Source organism: Heterocephalus glaber, unplaced genomic scaffold (genome assembly GCF_053883595.1).
Source record: "Heterocephalus glaber isolate CG9 unplaced genomic scaffold, H.glaber_assembly_v1.0 deba00001689, whole genome shotgun sequence".
Classification (NCBI taxonomy): Eukaryota; Metazoa; Chordata; class Mammalia; order Rodentia; family Bathyergidae; genus Heterocephalus; species Heterocephalus glaber.
The window spans coordinates 6,043,151-6,062,989 of record NW_028258414.1 but is presented as its reverse complement, the minus strand read 5'-3'; the positions used below and the strand labels follow the sequence as shown (position 1 = coordinate 6,062,989).

Genomic DNA, 19,839 nt, shown 5'->3' with positions numbered 1-19,839 from the left:
CTCAAACTCACAATCCTCCTGCCTCAGCCTCCCAAGTGCTGGGATTACAGGGATGTGCCATACTATGAAGTTTAGTAGTTCAATCTTTCTCTCATTTTTTATTTATTTTCCCTGCCCTCACTTTTTTGTGGTGGTGGGGATCAAAGAGAGGACCACGTGCATGTGAGGCAAGCATTTTACCACTGAGCTCCCCCTGCGGTAGCTACCTTCTTCTCTGCTTTTGGATCACAGGATAGAGAAAAAGAAGCCCCGAAGTGTCAATATGGATATTATGATAAGTTCTAGTGATGGTGGAATATTCCTTAAGACCTGGCATTACCTGACCAAGAGACTTCATTCATCTCTTTCCAATTCTCTATAAAGTAACTTCATCTTAGAAGTTTGAAATGGCTATAGTGGGAATATTTACACTACAGAAATTAGTGAACACTACTGATCAGCACATGCATCCTTAGTCTGTCCCACTTACCATCTCCCATGGCTCACGTGTCTGCTTCCCAAAGACTGCAGAATTGGCCCTATGCATAATAACAGGCCATAAATTCATAATAATGATTCATAAATCTTGTATAGAAAAGAATATGTAGAGCCAATGCTAACTGTCATATAATAGCAATTTGGAATTTAAATAGTTTAATTAGCTAGTTTCAGATGAGTGAAATGCTTAGGGGAAACTATGTGGCGACCACTAGACGCACTCAGCTCCCTTCAGGGCTACATATTTTTCTTTAGGAAAGCTCAGCATAATCATGGTCTGCATATCAAGCTGCCCCTTATGCACAGGTACTTCTGCTGTCCCCATGTCACAGACAGGAATCCACCTTCAAGACAAAAAAACCCTGAAACAGGAAGATAAGGCTCCCGCTAGCCTGCACTTGTCCTGCAAAAGTAGCTCCTTATGGCACCTGTTGGATTTCGAAAGAACAACCTCTCAGGTTTTGACTTAAAGGTAGCACACTCTAGCAAGTACTTTCTGCAGCGGGAACGTGTTCACAGTATTCCTCAAGGCAGGACTACTGTACGCACATTGCATTTTCCTCCCCGGTACCGGGGATTGACTTCAGGACCTTGAGCTGGTGAGGCAGGCACACTGCCACTGAGTTAAATCCCTGGCCTTACATTGCATTTTATAAGTTCTTATGAGGGAAATCTCCAACAGCCTAGGATTCCCAGAGCCAACTGCTTTCTTCATTGTCAACAAGCCCAAGGAATTACAGTTAGCATTTATTACTTGCAGTATACTGTGCACTATTTTATCTTTACATAACCTTAAGAAATAGAAACGTTTTCATTTTTATAGCTAGGGAAACAACTTAGATTAAGTGGCTGTTAAAGTTTCTGTGTTCCTAAGAAAGACGGTTTACTTGGCCTACTGCTTTGTATATAGCAGACATTCCATAAATAGTTGAATAATTTTTTCAATGTGAATAAATAGAGCACCATTCTCCTTCATACTCTGAACCTTTTAACCACTAGCCTTTTAATCAGCTTTTATCTCATGGAAAAACAGAGAGCATTTCATTTATTTTGCCTGTATATACTTTCCCAGGGAAGAAGAAACACAGCTCACTACAATGTTTCATTAACCCTAAAATGACCTCAAATTATCTTCCCCGTTTTAGAAACAAGTTAACTGGGGCTTAGCCAGAATTCAGGGGTCTTTGGGTTTTTCATCACACCAAACTGAGACAGGGGACTGATCAAAGGCATGTGTCTAGGGGCCGGGGATTTAGCTCAGTGGTTCCGCTACCTGCCTCATAAATGCAAGGTCCCGAGTTTGATCCCTGATACCACAAAAAAAACAAAGGCATGTGTCTAGAAAGTTGTAAACTTTCCAGTAAAGTTGTGACTAGAGGAGAAGGATTCTAGATAAGCCAGACAGAATAGTTAGACCTCAGAGAACGACCACGAAGTCAGTTGGACTGAGCGTGGTGCTTGATCATCATATTCCTGGGATGATTAGTACTAGGCATTGGCAAGATGAGACCAAATTCTGATTTTCCAGAAGCCTGTGGGCCTGGCATGATGGTGCATACCTGCAATCTCAGCTACTTGGACGGCTGAGGCAGGAGGACTGCAAATCTGAGGCCAGCCTGGGCAACTTAGAGAGAACTTGTCTCAAAATAAAAGGGGTGGGGATGTAGCTCAGTGGTAGAGCCATTGCCTAGCATATGCAAGGTCCTGGGCTCAAGTCCCAGTACCAAAACAACAAGAAAAAAAAAAAAACCCTAAAATGCCTGTGGACTTTCAGTGAAGAGATGAAATAGACACAGGGAAAGTGAAATATCAGTCAAAAGCATAAAAAAAAAAAAGCTCACATAAGACAGCAGTGGTTATTTAGTGACTAATGCAGGCAATGAGAGTTCAGAAAGGGAGAGATTACATTTGCATAAGTGTATGCTGACCTCAATATCTTCATAAAACATCTGCGCTGTGAGCAGCTCAGTTACCATGAAGTTTGAGAGAACACCTTGTATCAGCAGCACCCTTTCTCCCCAAGGGACTCAGGGAGATAGAGAAGGGGTTTGTAGGAAGCAGTAGCAGGGGACACGAGGAGAAGGCCAGAGACCTGATCGCCAAGGTAGGCAGGTCATGTGCTGGGCGACCTCACCTGGTGACCAAACTTTGACTTCTCACATTTCTGGAGCCTGGAAGTCCAATATCAAGATGCTGACATTTGGTGTGGGCCTTCTTGCTGGGTCTTCCATGGCGGAAGGCGAGAGGGTAAAAAGGGGGAGAGCTCTTTCTCCCTTTAGGCAGTAGGAGCCTCGAGTTCTTTCTAGGCTTCACTTCTGAAAATTCTAAGCCTTCTGGGAGAACCTACAGCAGTGGTTCTCAACCTTGGCTATTCATGAAAAGCACCAGGGGAGTTTTTAAAAATACTGTCACCTGTATCACTCCCCCAGCTACTCTAATTGGTCTGGGTTTCTTCTTTGGTGATTCTAACAGGCAACCAAGTTTGAGCATCATTGACCCAAAGGGGTCCTGGATTTGGTAAAGGACAATGCGATTTGCTGGAATAAGCAAGCTGTCTTGGAGGAGCAGGGAACGAGGGGTGTTTCCCTTCTCCAATCTAGAGAAATATCCTTGATTTTTTCCTTCTGAGTAGCAGGAATGTGGTTCTGGTTTCCAGACAGACACACTGGGGAGGGAGGAAGACTCCATGTGGGGCTGGGCATGCAGCTCGGTGGTAGAGCATGTGGTTAGCATGTGTGAGGCTCTGGGTTTGGATCCTACTACTTCTCACTACACACACAAAAAGGAAGGTGGTGCATCTAGGTCAGAACTCTTCACAATGGGATGTTAATATGTATCTTGTTAAAATACAGCTTCAGACTTAGCTGACTGGGATGGTGCCTAAGAACCTGTATTTTTATAAAGTTACTTCTGGTCTACAAAGTGGCATGGATCTGCCTGGCAAGGCCAACTGTCATCTCTGTAGTATTCTTGTGTACATTTCAAGGACAGGACAGGAGGAACCACAGCCTGTTGAACTTGAAGGGTCCCCTAGGCAGGGACAATGGCCATTCTTGTGGCGAGCTGGTTAGATTGATGACTGAGAAGCAGATGGACTCTATCTGCAAAGCCTTCTGGGGTTAAGGGGGCACATCCTGGCAGGGGTTCCTACATCAGGGTCCTGGCAGATCACAGATGGCCTGGTCAAAGGGATGATGGAAGAGTTTCATGAAAGAGGTATTTACACAGCTGGGTCAGGGTTAACGGAAACAGCAAAGGATAAAAAGACACCAGACCTCAGTGGGGAGGAAGAAAGAAGGGAGGAAGCAGTGATGGGAACCCTAGGAGAGCTGTAGGAAAGGGGTCCCTGAAGCAACTGTTCCCATCAGAGAAACACCCACTCTGGAGTAAATGGCGCATCAAGGACCCATCCAGGGGAATAAATACCCTCAACGCTGCTTTTCTCTGGCCCTCTCACTCCTGCTGATGCCTGCGGAAAGAAGAAACGAACAGATCTGAAATATGTGCAAAAAGATAATGTGAAAATGTCACTATGATTTTAAAAATCATCAACTAAACTTAATAGGAAACAAGTTGGGGGAAATATTTGCACCACATATAACCTGTGGTTAACATCCCTAGTATAGAAGGATAAAAAGAAACAGATGACCATCTCCACTGAAAAATCCTAACAGCATAGGCATATGAGGAACATTAATTAAAACAACAGTGAAATAAGACAAAATACGCCATAATTCTTTTGGGCTGACTGGGACAGGACAAAAACAGAATACTCGTTACGGTCAAAGGTGCAATATGAATTGGTTTGACATTTTCAGAGGATAATTTGGCCATTGATTTTGTAAACCTTAAAATATGCAAAACTTCTGAGTCAGCGATTCCTCCTCTAAGAATTTATCCTAAGTAAACAATCAAAGATCTACACAAAACCTTATCCACCTTATCCAAAGGAATGTTTGCTATGGTGTTAATTAGGTGAAAAATTAGGGGAAGAATAATGAATGCTGATTTGGGTGAAAGCAGCTAAGGTTCACGGTGGAAGGACAGAGATGAATGTTTTGACAGATTTGGGTGGTAAGAGGTAAGAGGTGATTAGGAACGTCTAGTTAAGACAATTTCCGGTCAAGTGTCTCCCTGGTTTCTTAGCTTTCAATCACACATGACCCCCTCCTTCAAGCTTGTTCCCTACGCCAAAGCCACCTCAGAGCTGGCTGTGGTTGGCTGTCGATGGCACCTGTCGCTTTTCCGAACTGTCTGTCCCTTGGAAGTCAAGTAGGAGACTCAGGAAAACAAACCCAAACCTAACCCTAACCTACTTCATAATCATTCTGTCCATTAATAGTTAATCATTCATTCATTTAGCAGTATTACGGATTGAACCCAGGGCTTTCGCTCTAAGTCGCTGAGCTTTCCAGGCTAGGTTCGAACCTGTGATCTTCCTGCTTCAGCCTCCCAGAGTGCCATGATTACAGGGCGTACCACCACGACCCGCACGAACATCGCATTTGAACACACAAGAGAACAAGAGACAGTCGCGCTGCCCTGAGTGTTCACCGCAGAGCGAACCCAGGGGTGACGGGCGGCCCACACCCGCGGCCCTGCAGTCCCGCACACAGCCGCCAGAGCCAGCAAGGCACCGTTGTTGGAGACGAAGCCGGCGGCCTGTCGCCGGGACCCACGCACCCAGGCAACCGCGAAACAGCCCTTCCCTGGAACCCACCGATCCACCACCGAGAGGAGCGCCTAGAGCGGCCGGCCCCGCCCCGCCGCGCAAACCGCTCCCCCCCCCCCCCGCCTCTATCCCGGAAGTTGTGCCGAGTGCCAGTTCGCGTGCGACTCGCCTGTGCTGTTGTCGTTTGGGTGGTCGTGATCACCTTGCGAAAAGATCACCATGCCTGTGAGTTTTTTACTTCGGGCTCCGGACTTGTTTCCAGTCTTCTGCCTGTCGAGGGTCACGGGGGGCGGCTGAGCCCAACGGCCCCTGGCCGGTATCTCCGGCTGCCCTGCCTGGCTGGGCGCCCGAGCGAGGCGGGCGAGTGCGGACTTGCCCGGGCAAGCGGCTCCTCTTGGGCCCGGCCGGATCCGCGCGGCGCTCTGCTGGGTGGGCGCCGGCCAAGCCCTGAGAATAGGGTCTTTCTGGTTTTCTCACCCTTCGATTCTTTCCCTTCTCTCTTGTCTTGGAAACGATGTCCTGCTCGTTTCCTTTTAAAACTGTCTTTGCAGTTGCTTTACATATTAATTCCAACCTGGGCGGTCCCGCTCTGGCCTCTTGTCAGATCGTATGTGTAGCCCCGGGGGCAGAAATCACCCTGGCGTGGGTGGTCTCGGAGCTCCACCTGCGGTTGCGAGTCCAGGGTCAGAGTCTCGTTTTTACTTAGCTTGGCAGATCAGGGTTTTTTTGAGGACTGTTACTCAATTTCGTAAAGAACGGGATTAGATTTACCATATGCGTCCAGATCGTCATGAAGCCCTATTGCAGGGACTTGAAGATCACAAAGTATTGAAGTTATCATCAGATTAAAAAAAAAAAATAACAGTTTTAACATCTGAAGTGCTGCCTCTGCCGAGTATGACTGTTAGTCCTATTTTGCCTGTGTATTTCTCATATGGTTAATTCTGCCAGTATTGTGCTTTAACTCCAGCAATAATAATATGCTTTTTTAAAAAATTCAGTTGGCCAGAGATTTACTACACCCTTCCTTGGAAGAGGAAAAGAAAAAACATAAAAAGAAACGTCTAGTTCAAAGTCCAAATTCTTACTTTATGGATGTAAAATGTCCAGGTAAAATTTCAAATCTTAATTCTTTTTCTAAGGGGAATTTCCATAGAATGGCTATTTTGGTGTGTGCATTTAGATACCTTAGGACCCTCTCCTGAATGGAAGTGAGACTACAGAATTGGAAATGTCGTAAGGGACATTTTAATAATGAACTCAACCATAGTAGTTTTATGGTATATACTCAGTAGTACAACATAGGGGTTGGAGGAGAGATGGGCATCCGAAGGGGATATATTTGACTTACTAAGCTGTTTAGATGATTTTTCTTTTTCATGATGCAATGAAAGATACGTTGATTCTTCAGCCTAAAGCTCTGCTGCCTAACATGGTGGCCATTAGCCATATGTGGTTACTAAGCATTTGAAATGTGGCCAAAGTGGAGAGAGTGTTTCACAGTAAAATAAATACGTACTGGACTTTGGAGATGTAGCCCAGAAAAAAATGCCCAAAAAACTTAAATGACATGCTCAGATACTAATATTTTGGAACTATTAAGTTCAATAAGCCATTTGTTTTACCTTTTAAAAAGCTAGACCAGTTTATGTTACAGATGTGGCTTGCTGTTGCACCGCACTGAAGTTCCTAATTCTTTACAGGACATAAGTAAAACATTACTTATTACTAGAAATATATTGAACAGGTGCTGTGATTTCATCTGCTTTTCACTTTTAATACTGCCTCTCCTTTTTTTTTTAAAGGTTGCTACAAAATTACAACGGTTTTCAGCCATGCGCAGACAGTGGTTCTTTGTGTAGGCTGTTCAACAGTTCTGTGCCAGCCTACAGGAGGAAAGGCCAGACTCACAGAAGGTATATCAGTTACTTGGTATTTTCTAAGCTGGAGATGAAATTTTTAAAATCTTTCCTTGTGGGCTCTTTATGTAAAGGATGTATGTCCGGTTCAACTGGATAAGTTTATGCAAAGATCTCATCATTTTTTTAAGTTTGGAAAGCCTGGTTCTTCTGTAGTTGTTCACCTACTTTGCTTGGAATAAAAATAAATCAAAGCAAGAGTAACTATAAATAGTAGAACATAGGGATTTTTAACACCATAGGATTTAAAATTCTCTCGTATTTTGTTTCATATGTATTTGGTACATATAACTTAAGACAAGTTATTTTAAATAATTATCAGCTAAGGAATTAGTGTGTAAATTAAAATGCCACAAGTTTTATTTATATGAACAACTACTTATTAATATAAAAATCTAATTTTAAATCTGCTTTCACTTTAGGGCAGTAAGAAAAAATAATTATTTATATAGTTTTTCATAGTAATACTTGCAGGTTTAAAATTACTGTACTTGAAATTTGCTTATGATATTTTGGGAAGTTGTGAATTCCATGTTCTTACTCGAAGAGTTATAAGTGGGTTGGCAGTAAGTCTAGGAGCTATGTGGTGTGGCCTGGTAAGATCTGAGTACAAAGTCTGCATATGATGTATAAGAGGAAGCTTATTTCACGTCATGATCTTGGAATTTTGTGTGCGTATGCTGACAGATGGTTCAAAGGTGCATCTGTAGCTTTCCTAATAAGAGTGTATCTTTGAAGCAGTTCTAACTGTTGAATTCAGGCTCTTGGTCTTAAATAGACCCCCTTATGTTGTCTGAGAAGCCAGAAGGGTAGTTATGGTCATAGAGAATATACTCAGATATAACATTTTATTATAGCAATTCTGTGCTATAAAAGGATAAATAATTTGTGTATAAATATTAATTGAATACTCCTAAATTTAAGGTGTTTTTTTTTTTTTTTTTTTTTTTACATAAAGTACTTTTTGCCACAAAATTACACCAAAGATGGAATAAACTTTTGTTTACTATACTGTCATGATTTCTTTGCAGGTTGCTCATTTAGAAGAAAGCAACACTAGTGATCTATACAACTTCCTGAATTTGTTTTTTTCACAGAAAGCCTTATCATAAGTTCAGTAATTATAGTTAATCTACCAAGATAATGTAATTATGTTTGATTTTGTAAGGTGCACAGCAATGATCTCCTATTTTGATGTCAGTTTTTCAATAAAGTTTTGATTATGGACAAATCTTTATTAAAGTGTGTGAGAGTATGTTGTACATTTATTTACACTGTATGTGAATTTGGTCTAAACATTTTTGAAAGTGTATTCTGATTAGTTTGTGTCTCATTTCAAGAGTATAAGCCCTAAATAAGTAATTTTCAGACCTTTTCCAAATTGTTACGAGTGGGCCTAAATATATCCTTTTAGGATTGTGACAGCTACATTTTCCCAGCTATTGGCAATACAACTCTGTCAGGTCCGAGTGTCTGCTCTTGATCCATGCTCACTTAGGCCAAAATAGCAAACTTTCTTACTTTATTTCTGTTCTGCCTGTTTTGGCTCAGTTCCTCCCTACTATGCCTAGTCTACTGTTTTCTTGCCTAGTGTGATGGTTGATTTATTGTGTAAACTTGAGTAAGAGAAGCTCAACTAAATTGGCTCAGCAATTCCACACCCTAGGGTGTAGAAGACGCACTGTAGGGCGACTTGTCACCTGGATGGCATAAAGGTGAATTAAGGAAGGATCTGCTCCTCTTTCTTCAGAGGAGCTCCAGTCTTCACATTCACTTTGGACGTCATCTGGCTTCCAGCACATACTTCAGCTTCTGGTGCAGATCCCTCAGTCTTCCATCACAGATTCATTGGCCTCCTGATACAGACTTGCATGGGATACTGAAGTGAGCTCCAGACCCTCTGTACTCTTCCACATCCGACTCTGGATACCCATTGTATATCTTGTATTATATCTCTTTCTCTAGTAAACACTGACTGGTACAGATTTTGGTACCAGGAGTGGCCCTAGAGAAACAGAATTGTAAAGATGAAATATTTTTTTTTTGGTACCAGGGATCAAACTCTGGTCCTTGCAATTGCGAGGCAGGTGGCGGAACCACTGAGCTAAATCCCTGGCAAGATGAAATTTTTTAATGGCTTTGGTGGTTCCTGGAGTTGGCTCTCTTATTTGATGAGACCTAAAGACGTCGTGGTCTCCAAATTCTGTGGGGGACACTGAGAGTCTTTGACGTGAACTGTTTAAGGTAATATGCAATGTAGATCCATTTGATTATCCTAATTCACCAGTTGTGAGATGTAAGGAATTTAGTGACTATACATGAAAGTTGAATATTGTTGGCAGAGTGGGGAATATGATGCTGCTGGCTGGTTGGTCTTGTCGTCTCTGGACAAACTAGTGAAGGAAAACAAGCTCAAAACATCCGTAGGAAATCTAAAGTCTTCTGAGGACATATTAATAAAGAAAAATGAGCTCAGATCGAAATTCCCAGCTCCATACACACAAAGGAAACGTAAAAGTTTCTAAGTGTCCTGGAAGAAAATCTCTTAGCCACAGGGGTGAGATTGCAGAAACCCAAACACAGGCCCTCATAATTCGATGGGCTGAACTACAAGGAATGCTCAGCCTCAAAGGGTATCTGAAGCAAAGGTAAGGGCACTGATTGGAAGAGAATGGGATCCCTTAAACTGGGATGGAGACGTTTGAGAGGATCCTAAGTTGAGAATGTTGAGCTTCTAGATGCTAATGAGATTATTTTGCCAGAGGAAGGGATTTCTTCACCAGCAGTGGCCTAGGAATCCCCACCCCTAACCCCTGTGGTGTTGGGCTCTCCTAGTATGCTTGAGGAAATGAATCCTGTGTTGACCAAGCATGATAATGCTGACCTACTTCAGGACCCACCCTCACCACCTGCTTTTGCCTCTAAGCCTATAACCAGGCTCAAATGCAGAAGGCTCATAGGGTGAGGTGCACAGTGTGACCCTTGAGGAAGTCTGCTGTTCTCCCAAAGACCTTGAGTTTTCTAACTCTCACAACCAGAAGCCTGATGAGCAAGTGTGAGAATGGATTTTACAGGTGTAGGATAATGACGGCAAGAATACACACCTGGATCAGTCTGAGGTATGGGCCTGTTACGCAGGGATTCTGAACTTAATGGAGTTCGTGGAGCAAAGAAAGGTATTAATAGTTTATTGGGCTGGTTGGCAAAAGTATGGATCAAAAGATGGCCCACTGTGAATGAGTTAGAGATGCCTGTTATTCCATGGTTTACTGTTGATGAAGAGATTCAGAGGCTTGGGGAAATGGGAATGCTGGTGTGGGTCTGTCATGTTAAAACTAATGCTCCACATTGGGGTGATCCAGAACATGTTCCCTTCACTAATACCTTGAGAAACAGATTTGTGAGGGGAGCACCAGCATCCCTGAAGAGCCCTGTCATTGCTCTTCTCTGTATGTCAGACCTTATAGTGGGGACCATAGTTACTCAATTGGGAAACTTAAGGGCATCCATTGGGCTTGATTGGATTCCGGAATGGCAGAGATCAAGCGACAGCCCTTAGTTGCCAAAGGCAGGGTGTGCGCACTTAACCATAATGGACACCAGAAGCAGAACAGTGACCAGCATGGTCTAATACGTGTAGACCTATGGCTTTGGCTGAGCCACGGTGTTCCCAAAAGTGAAAGAGACAGGCCTATAAAATTTTTACTAGATTTATATAATTGAAAAAATTTAAGGGCAAATGAACAGAAACCTACTTCAAATCGTGGTAACAGGGAATTATGGCTCCTCAGCCAGTTCCCAGATTTGAGCCAGTTTACAGACCCAGAACCCCTTGAAAGAAGGGGAGCCTGGGTCCCCTTGAGGAAGAATCCTGATGCACCAAATATTTACACAGTCAATCTTTCTCCCATCCTTCCCTAGAGAGACTTAAGGCCTTTTGCCTGAGTAACTACACACTGGGGGAAGGGAAATGATCAGACATTTGGGGACTACTGGACACTGGTTCTGAACTAACACTGATTCCAGGGAATCCAAAACATCACTGTGGCCTTCCGGTAAGAATAGGGGCCTATGCAAGTCAGGTGATCAATGGAGTTTTAGCAAAGATCTGACTCACAGTGGGTCCAGTAGGTCCCCAAACCCATCCTGTAGTCATTTCCCCTGCTCCAGAATGCATAATTGGGGTAGATATACTTAGTAGTTGCCAGAATCCTTGAATTGGTTCCCTAACCTGTAGTGTGAGGGCTATCATTGGAAAGGCCAAATGGAAGCCCTCAGAGTTCCTTTGCCTGATAAAATAATAAACCAAAAGCAGTATTGGATTCCTGGAGGGATTGCAGAGATTACTGCCACCATCAAGAACTTGAAGGATGCAAGGGTGGTGGTCCCCACCCCTCTCCATTTCATTCTCCCATTTGGCCTGTGCAGAACAAGATGGATCTTGGAGAATGATGGTAGATTACTGTAAACTGAATCAAGTGGTGACTCCGATCGCAGCTGCTCTATGAGATGTGGTTCCCTTGCTTGAGCAGATTAACATATCTCCTGGTACTTGGTATGCAGCTATTGATTTGGCAAATGCCTTCTCCGTACCTATCCATAAAGACCATCAGAAATAATTTGCTTTCAGCTGGCAAAGCCAGCAATACAGGTTCTCTGTTCTACCTCAGGGTTATATTAACTCTCCAGTCCTATGTCACAACTTAGTTCATAGGGATCTTGATTACCTTTCTCTTCCACAAAGTATCACACTGTTCCATTACATTGATGATGTTGTGCTGATTAGGCCAAGTAAGCAGGAAGTAGCAACCACTCTGGATTTGTTAGTAAAGCATTTGAGGACATAAGATGGGAAATAAATCCAAGTAAAATTCAAGGTCCTTCTACCTCAGTGAAATTTCTAGGAGTCCTGTGTGTGTAGAAATATCCCTTCTAAGGTAAAAGATGAGTTGTTGCATCCAGCTCCCCCTACAACCAAAAAATAGCCACAATGCCTCTGGGCCTATTTGGATTTTGGAGACAACACATTCCTCACTTAGGTGACTTACTCCAGCCCATTTACCGAGTGACTCAGAAAGCTACTAATTTTGAGTGGGGCCCAGAACAAGAAAAGACTCTGCAAACAGGTCCAGGTTGCTCTGCTACTGGGGCCATGTGACCCAGCAGATCCAATGGTACTTGACGTGTCAGTGGCAGGTAGAGATGCTGTTTGGAGTCTCTCACAGGCTCCCAGAGGTGAATCACAGTGGAGGCCTTTAGGATTCTGGAGCAAGGCTCTGCCATCATCTGCAGACAACTACTCTCCCTTTGAAAAACAGCTCCTGGCCTGCTTCTGGGCCTTAGTGGAAACTCAACGCTTGACCATGAGACACCAGGATACCATGTGACCTGAGTTGCCTATCATGAGCTAGGTATTACCTGATCCACTGAGTTGTAAGGTTGGATGTGCACAGCGACAGTCTATCATTACATGGAAATGGTATATATGTGACTGAGCCAGAGCAAGTCCAGAAGGTACAAGTAAATTACATGAAGAAGTTGCCCACATGCCCACGGCTCCTCCTCCTGCCATATTGCCTTCTGCTTCCCAGCATGAGGTGTATGATATGATCAGCTATCAGAGGAAGAGAAGGCTAGGGCCTAGTTTATTAATGATTTGGCACAATATGCAGGCACCACCTGGAAGAGGACAGATTCAGCACTACAGCTGTTTTCTAGGACATCCCTGAAGGACAGTGGTGAAGGGGAATTTCCCAGTGGGTAGAACTTCCAGCAGTGCACCTGGTAGTACATTTTGCCTGAAAGAGAAAAGGCCAGATGTGCAACTGTATATTGATTCATGGGCTGTAGCCAATGGTCTCGCTGGATAGTCAGGAACTTGGAAGGAATATAACTGGAAAACTGGTGACAAAGATATTTAGGGAAGAGGTATGTGGATAGACCTTTCCATATGGGCAAGGGATATAAAAATATTTGTATCCCGTGTATACACTCACCAAAAAATGACCTCAGTAGAAGAGGACTTTTAACAAGTGGATAAGCTGACCTGTTCTGCAGGTAGTGGTCAGCCTCCTTCAGCCACCCCTGTCATTGCCCAATGGGCTCATGAATAGAGCAGCCATGGTGACAGGGATGGAGGTTATGCATGAGCTTGGCAACACAGACTCCCACTCACCATGCTGATCTGGTGACAGCCACTGTGGAGTGCCCAATATGCCAGCAGCAGGGACCAACACTGAGCTCCCGATATGGCCCCAGGGTGAACTGGTGTGAACGGGTGGCAAGTTGATTATACTGGACCCCTTTCACCATGGAAGGAACAGCACTTTGTCTTTACTGGCATAGACACTTATTCTGGGTATGGATTTGCCTTCCCTGCATGTAATGCTTCCGCCAAAACTATCATCCATGGACTCACAGAATGCCTTATCCACTGTCATGGAATTCCATATAGCATTACCTCCCACCACGGAAAACATTTTATGGCCAAAAAAGTGAGGCAATGGGCTCATGCGCATGGAATTCACTGGTCTTACCATGGTCCTCACCATCCAGAAGCAGCTGGATTGATAGAAAGGTGGAATGGTCTTTTAAAGACACAGTTATAGTGTCAGATAGGTGGCAATAGCATGCAGAGCTGGGGTAGGGTTCTTTAAAAGGTTGTATATGCTCTGCATCAGCATCCACTATATACTACTGTGTCTCCCGTAGCCAGGATTCACGGGGTCCAGGAATCAATGGGTGGAAGTGAGCATGGTACCACTCACCATTACCCCCAGGGATCCACTATCCAAATTCTTGCTTCCTGTTCCCACGACCTTATGTTCTGCTGGTTTAGAAATCCTAGTTCCAGAGCGGGGAAGGCTTGTACCAGGAGGCACAATTATACCATTGAATTGGAAGCTAAGACTTCCCCCTGGTCATTTTGGTTTCTTCATGCCTCTTTGGAAACAAGCTAAAAAGGGAGTCACGATGTTGTCAGGGGTGACTGACCCAGATTATCAAGGGGAAAATTGCACTATTACTTTACAACGGAGGGAAGGAAGAATACACTTGGAGTGTAGGAGATCTCCTAGTATTATGTTGCTCTGTTATTAAGGTAAATGGGAAACTACAATAACCTAATCTAGGCAGAATGACAAATGGCCCAGAACCTTCAGGAATGAAGGTATGGCTCACTCTACTAGGGAAAGAACCAAGACCTGCTGAGGTGCTTCCTGAAGGCCAAGGGAATACAGAAGGGGTAGTAGAAGAAGGTAGTTCTTACTATAATAATTTTTTTTAGAAGGTAGTTCTAAATACCACTTATGACCCCATGATCATCTGCAGAAACGATAATTGTATTTGTACTAGTTCTTGCTTAATATGATTCTAATGTAATATAATGTTGATAGATTTAATACTGGTTCTTAAGGATTGTTAAACCTATGTTACAATGTTCAAGTTATGAAATATTAAGAGTAAGAGTCACCCAAAGAAAACTTGCTATTTCTGGGAGGAAATTAGTGCGTTTCTGTTTGTACTCTGGGTAGTTATAACATGTTAGGCGTAATTATAAACCTGTCTTTGTATCTGGAGACTGGTTGAAAGAAATGTGTCTGGTTGTCAAGTTGACAAGAGGTGGATTGTGTCAACTTGAGTAAGAGAAACTTAACTAAATTGGCTCGGAAAACCCACCCTAGGGTGGCTTGTCACCTGGATGGTATAAAGGGGAAATGAAGACGGATGAATCTGCTTCTATTTCTTCAGAAGAGCTCCAGTCTTCGCCCTCACCTTGGACATCATCTTCTGGCCTTCAGCACAAACCCTTCAGCTTCCAGGTCAGATCCTTCAGCCTTCTATCACAGACCCATTGGCCTCCTGATATGGACTCATATGGGACACTGCCATGAGCTCCAGACCTTCGTCTGGATCCTTCAGATCTCCAGTGCGCAGTCAGACCCTCTGCATTCTTCCACATTTGATTGGCCATTGTAAGTCAATCTTGTAAATTCTTTTATATATTTGTATATTTTGTATTATATCTGTTTCTCTAGTAAACACTGACTGATACACGTAGTAACACCTCACCTTAGAAATTAGAATACAAAATCATGGTTCAGAGTTCAAGGCCTCAGTCATTTGAAGATTTTTTTCGTTAGACCCTAAGGCTGTATATTTAATAATTGTTCACAAACCCCCTGCAATTTCATGAAAACTACAAATATCCTCCACAATCTTTTTTTTGGCTGGAGGTTTGCAAGTAGCCTACCTGAGAGCGTTATTCAGTTCTCCTTGCTGCTGACTGGCTGCTGCCCTATAAGGGCATCTCAGGCAGATGCACCAGCATTCCCGCATCATAACAGGTTGCTGTACTATGTGAAGCTATCTTGAGTGTTCTCTGTTTTGTTCTTAAAGCCCTAAGATGCTGCCAAAACACCCTGCACCTTCTAAGGCTTTATTAATACACTATTTTATTAAATTACATGATTGTGTGAGTAATCAAACCCATTTTTAGGGCTTGAACTAAAATAGTCATTTTTCTGACAATATCTGAAATTTGTGGTTTTCACAATTCCTGGGTGCTCTAGGAACATAACCCCTGTGAATTTTGGGGACCCATGGTAGTCTGTCAAGTTTAGTTAAAAGCCTACACTTTAAATTTTCCTTAGGGAAAGCAGTTTTAGTGTTGATTATTTTCTAGAAACAGAAACTGGAGCTGCCCCTCCCTTCTGGACCCAGAGCCCAGAAGATCCTCAGCCTCAGCCTTGCCTAGTGTTTTGTGTTCGTGAACGTTTTATTTTCTCATTCCATCTTTTATATTTCATGCTGTACATTTAGAATGGGAGAGTGGTACATAAGAGCATGACTCTACTGTGACATCTTTGGCTTAGCTTTGTATTAATTTGAAAGTTGTATATTTATTTGCAGCCAAATTTACTAAACTGGTATATATTTTTATGTGATATTTTATTTACCAAACTGCATTGATAAAACTGCTTGCCACTAACCGTTTTTTGTCATTGATAAAGAGATAGATACATAATGGAGTATCTATCTACTAATATAGTAATATAGTATCTATCTACAAATACAGCTCAGTTTGAAGTAAGTTCTATCAGTTAATGGTTTGTGACCTTGGGAAAAAATATAATAACTTCTATATAATAGGATTTGGGGTTTTTTTTATTGCTTTTTTGCCCCTTGCTTTGAGACAGGGTTTAAAGTTTTCCAGGCTGGGTTTGAATTTGCAATTCTCCTGTCTCAACCTCCCAAGTAGCTAGGATTACAGTTGTGAGCCACTATCCCTAGGCAGGGTTGTTTTGAAGATAAAATGAGATTACATATCCAAATGCTTAGAGCTTTTTTTTTTTTAAGTCAAAAATGGGTCTTCCCTATTTAAGTACGTTCAAGTTCTATTTCCCCCCCAAATTTACCCATCTCATTAGCACACCAGAGACAGTTGTATTAACTATTACTGCAAAACAAGCCACCCCCAAATTTAATGGTTTAAAATAATGATTTATTACTTTTTATGGTCATGTAGGTTGACTGGTTATTCTGATCTCACCTAGGTTTACTCATGTGGCTGGCTGCCTTCAGCTGCAGGGGCAGATAGACTGGAAAGTCCAGGATAGCTTTAGTCACATGTCTGGCAGCTGGGGCATCTCAATCCCTGAGTAAGCTAGTCTGGCTCCCTGATGTGGCACATTTGGAAGAGTGTTCTCAGAGAAGGAAGATAGAAGCTTGAAGGTCTCTTAAAACCAAAAAGCAGGAACCACTACATTCTATGGGTTAAACCAAGTCAAAGCCAGCCCAGCTTTAAGGGAGTGGAGAAATAGCTCCACCTTTGGATGGAAAGAGTAGCAAAATCACTTTGCAAAATTCCATGGACAACAGAATGAGAAGAAATTGTGACCATTAAATAATTTGCTACTCTTGGGAGAACTACAAAAGTTACCAGGCTTATTCATTCTCTAATCCATGATCACATTCACAATCAAGTCTCTGTTTTTCATGATCTGAATTAGCACAGGAAAGGGAAATTTAAAGGAAATTCAACTGACAAATCAATATATAAAAATATCTCTAACTTCATTAACAGTAGATAAATGCAAATAAAAATCATACCATTTTCCATTCACTATATACTAAAGACATCAAAAAGATGTTAAAATGTTGCCATACAAACAACAGTTAGGCTCAACCATATGAAATTATCCACATTCCAGTGTTTTTGACATACAAGAGCAGGAACTTCATGAGTTAACCAAGAAAATGATTCCCTACAGCACTATTAGAGTAAAAAGAATGGATAATGCAGTGTGGCTGTGATACATAATGTTTTACAGCAGTTACAATAAACTGGATTTCTAAGAATTCACAAGGTCACAAAAAACAATGTTGAAGTAATATAGAAAACATGTACGCTATGACTTTGTGCAAAAATAAGCAACAATATTATGTATTAGACATGGATATGTAGCTGTGAAAGAATCTAACAATGAAGTGGGAAGATACACACCAGCTCCTGGTGGCACTTGCCTGCTAGGCAAAGGAAGTGGAGCTTCGAGTAGTAGTTAAGAGTCTTCAGCCTTATTTCTTGTCTTCTATTTTTTATTATTTTAAATTGAAGAAAATTTGACTAAAGGTTAACATTTTAATTGTGGGTATTAAAGCCAGGACTGGTGGTGCATGACTGTAATCCCAACAAGCTGGGAAACAGAGGCAGGAGGATTCCAAGTTTGAGCTCAGCCTGGGCAATTTACTGAGATCCTGTTTCAAAAAAAAGTTTTAAGAAGCTTTGGGTTCAATCTCTAGTACTGGAGCAGGGGGACAGATATTGGGAATATGGGTATTTGTCATGTGAATCTTTTGTGCACATAAAGTTCTACAAAAGATCAGTTTGACACAAGAAAAGTAAAGCAAATCATTTGTAGCTAAGGAACATTTGCACAGGCTGTGGGTTTTGATGACAAAAAAACAAGAACAGGGTCGGGGATTTAGCTCAGTGGTTTCACTGCCTGCTGCACAAGTGCAAGGACCCAAGTTCGATCCCCAGTACCAAAAACAAAACAAAAAAACAAGAACAACAGAACAAAAAATAATACCCCCCAAATAAGAGAAACTTTAGTTGTTCTTTCCCCTAATATAAAGGGTCAGTCATCCTTAAGAGATAACCACTCTGGGGTATATGCAACATTCTTTATCAATACTGTGCCTGACAGAATTAGGTAAGAAAAGAAGCTATGATAAAAATATCGAAGACAAATTCTTTTTTTTGGGGGGGGGGTACCAGGGATCGAACTCGGGTCCTTGCGCTGAGCTAAATTCCTGGCCACCGAAGACAAATTCTTAATGGGGGAGGGTTGGGTCTGTGAACCCCAGTTGCTTGTGTTAGCTCGTTTTCTGAGAAGGTTCATAGTTCCCAGAGCTTTGACAAGAATCCTAAAAAATCTTAACAAAAATTAGTCTAAATTCACAGGGCTCTTTACAGTCTATGGATCCTCCTGAACCTTTGGCTGAGCCACACTGCACTTCTCCCTGATGACAATTCTTTTCCTTCATCTTTCTCTCCCCATTTAAATAGCAGCTGTTTGGTGGCCGCAGGCATCTGGTCTGTGGTCTGTGTGCAAAGGCGCAACCACTTACTTACATTGCTATCACATGATCAAATTAAAAAGCTGGATCATGTTGTATGAGAAAAAATTATACTAATTTGATTTGCTTTTCATCACAATATCCAATGCATGTTTAAATTTTAAAATAATATTAAAAGATATGGCATTTTTATATTCATCAAAGAGAGCATGGACTGAAAATATGAAAAACATGAATACATAACCTACACTTGATCTTAGCCAAGAGGCCGAGAAGCGATGAATACATGACCTAATGATTAGGAGAAGCCAGAAAGAAACAGGGATGAAATGGATCTGCTTTAAGGGCTGCTTTCTTTACAATTCAATCAACCCAGAGACATCCTTTACTTTTATAAACTGGAAAGTGAAGAAACAGATTTAGAGCACAGAATTACAGAAAAAAAAAACCCTCTTATTTGAGTATGTAAAAGCTTTGATTTCTTGAGTTTTCCTAACTTCAGTGGTGCACTAATAATCTCCAGTATACACCATCTATGGCTGCTACAACAAAATATCTAATGTCGACACTACAATAAACCATCTGCAGAGCCAGTCTTCAAGGTAGTGCCCAATGAGGGCCAAGCTTTTGATATCTAAACTTTTGTACAGTCCTTTCTCACACTGGATCAGCATTGGTCTCTATGACCAACAGAATTTGACATATGTGATGGCATAGGACTTCCAAAGGATAGATTACAGAAAGTATGTGGCTTTTGCTTAGTTCTCTCTTCAAATCATTCACTCTGAGGGAAGCCATAGCTCAATTAAGCTGACCTATGGAGAGGCCCATGTGGTAGGAAACCGATATCTCTTGCCAAAAATCTATCAACAACAGAGGCCTCTGGCATGAGTGAGCCATCATGCAATCAGATGCTCCAGCCTACTAAACCTTCAGATAACTGAAGCCCCTTCTGACATCTTGTCTGCAACCTTACAAGAAACTATGAGCTAGAACCACCCAATTAACTTGCTCTTAAATGTCTGGAACACAGAAACAGAGATAACTTTTGGGGTAAGTTTTTTATGCAGCAATGGATAATGCAACTAATATACACTATAAAAGGGAAATGCTCAGACACAAAAGGCCACATATTGCATGATTCCATTTGCACAAAATACCCAAAATAGGGAAATCTAAAGCGATAGAAAG

The 19,839-nt window shown here is 42.1% G+C and overlaps 1 protein-coding gene and 1 pseudogene across 1 annotated transcript; one reads left to right on the top strand and one right to left on the bottom strand.

The window, feature by feature from the left end:
* Nucleotides 1-5,223: 5,223 nt before the first annotated feature.
* Nucleotides 5,224-8,313, top strand: Rps27l (ribosomal protein S27 like). The gene is made up of 4 exons (XM_004855687.4): nt 5,224-5,374; nt 6,151-6,259; nt 6,955-7,065; nt 8,100-8,313. Exons 1-4 carry the CDS (start codon nt 5,369-5,371, stop codon nt 8,126-8,128), a joined length of 255 nt encoding a protein of 84 aa, XP_004855744.1. The 5' UTR covers nt 5,224-5,368; the 3' UTR covers nt 8,129-8,313.
* A 10,491-nt stretch (nt 8,314-18,804) lies between these two features.
* On the bottom strand, nt 18,805-18,928 carry LOC147821832 (U2 spliceosomal RNA; annotated as a pseudogene).
* Between the last annotated feature and the right edge of the window lie 911 nt (nt 18,929-19,839).

Bases quoted from the DNA above. Each gene is read 5' to 3' on its own strand.
- Rps27l (XM_004855687.4), top strand. The intron at 6,260-6,954 runs GTAAAATTTCAA...TTTTTTTTAAAG, and splicing joins TATGGATGTAAAATGTCCAG to GTTGCTACAAAATTACAACG. The intron at 7,066-8,099 runs GTATATCAGTTA...ATTTCTTTGCAG, and splicing joins AAAGGCCAGACTCACAGAAG to GTTGCTCATTTAGAAGAAAG.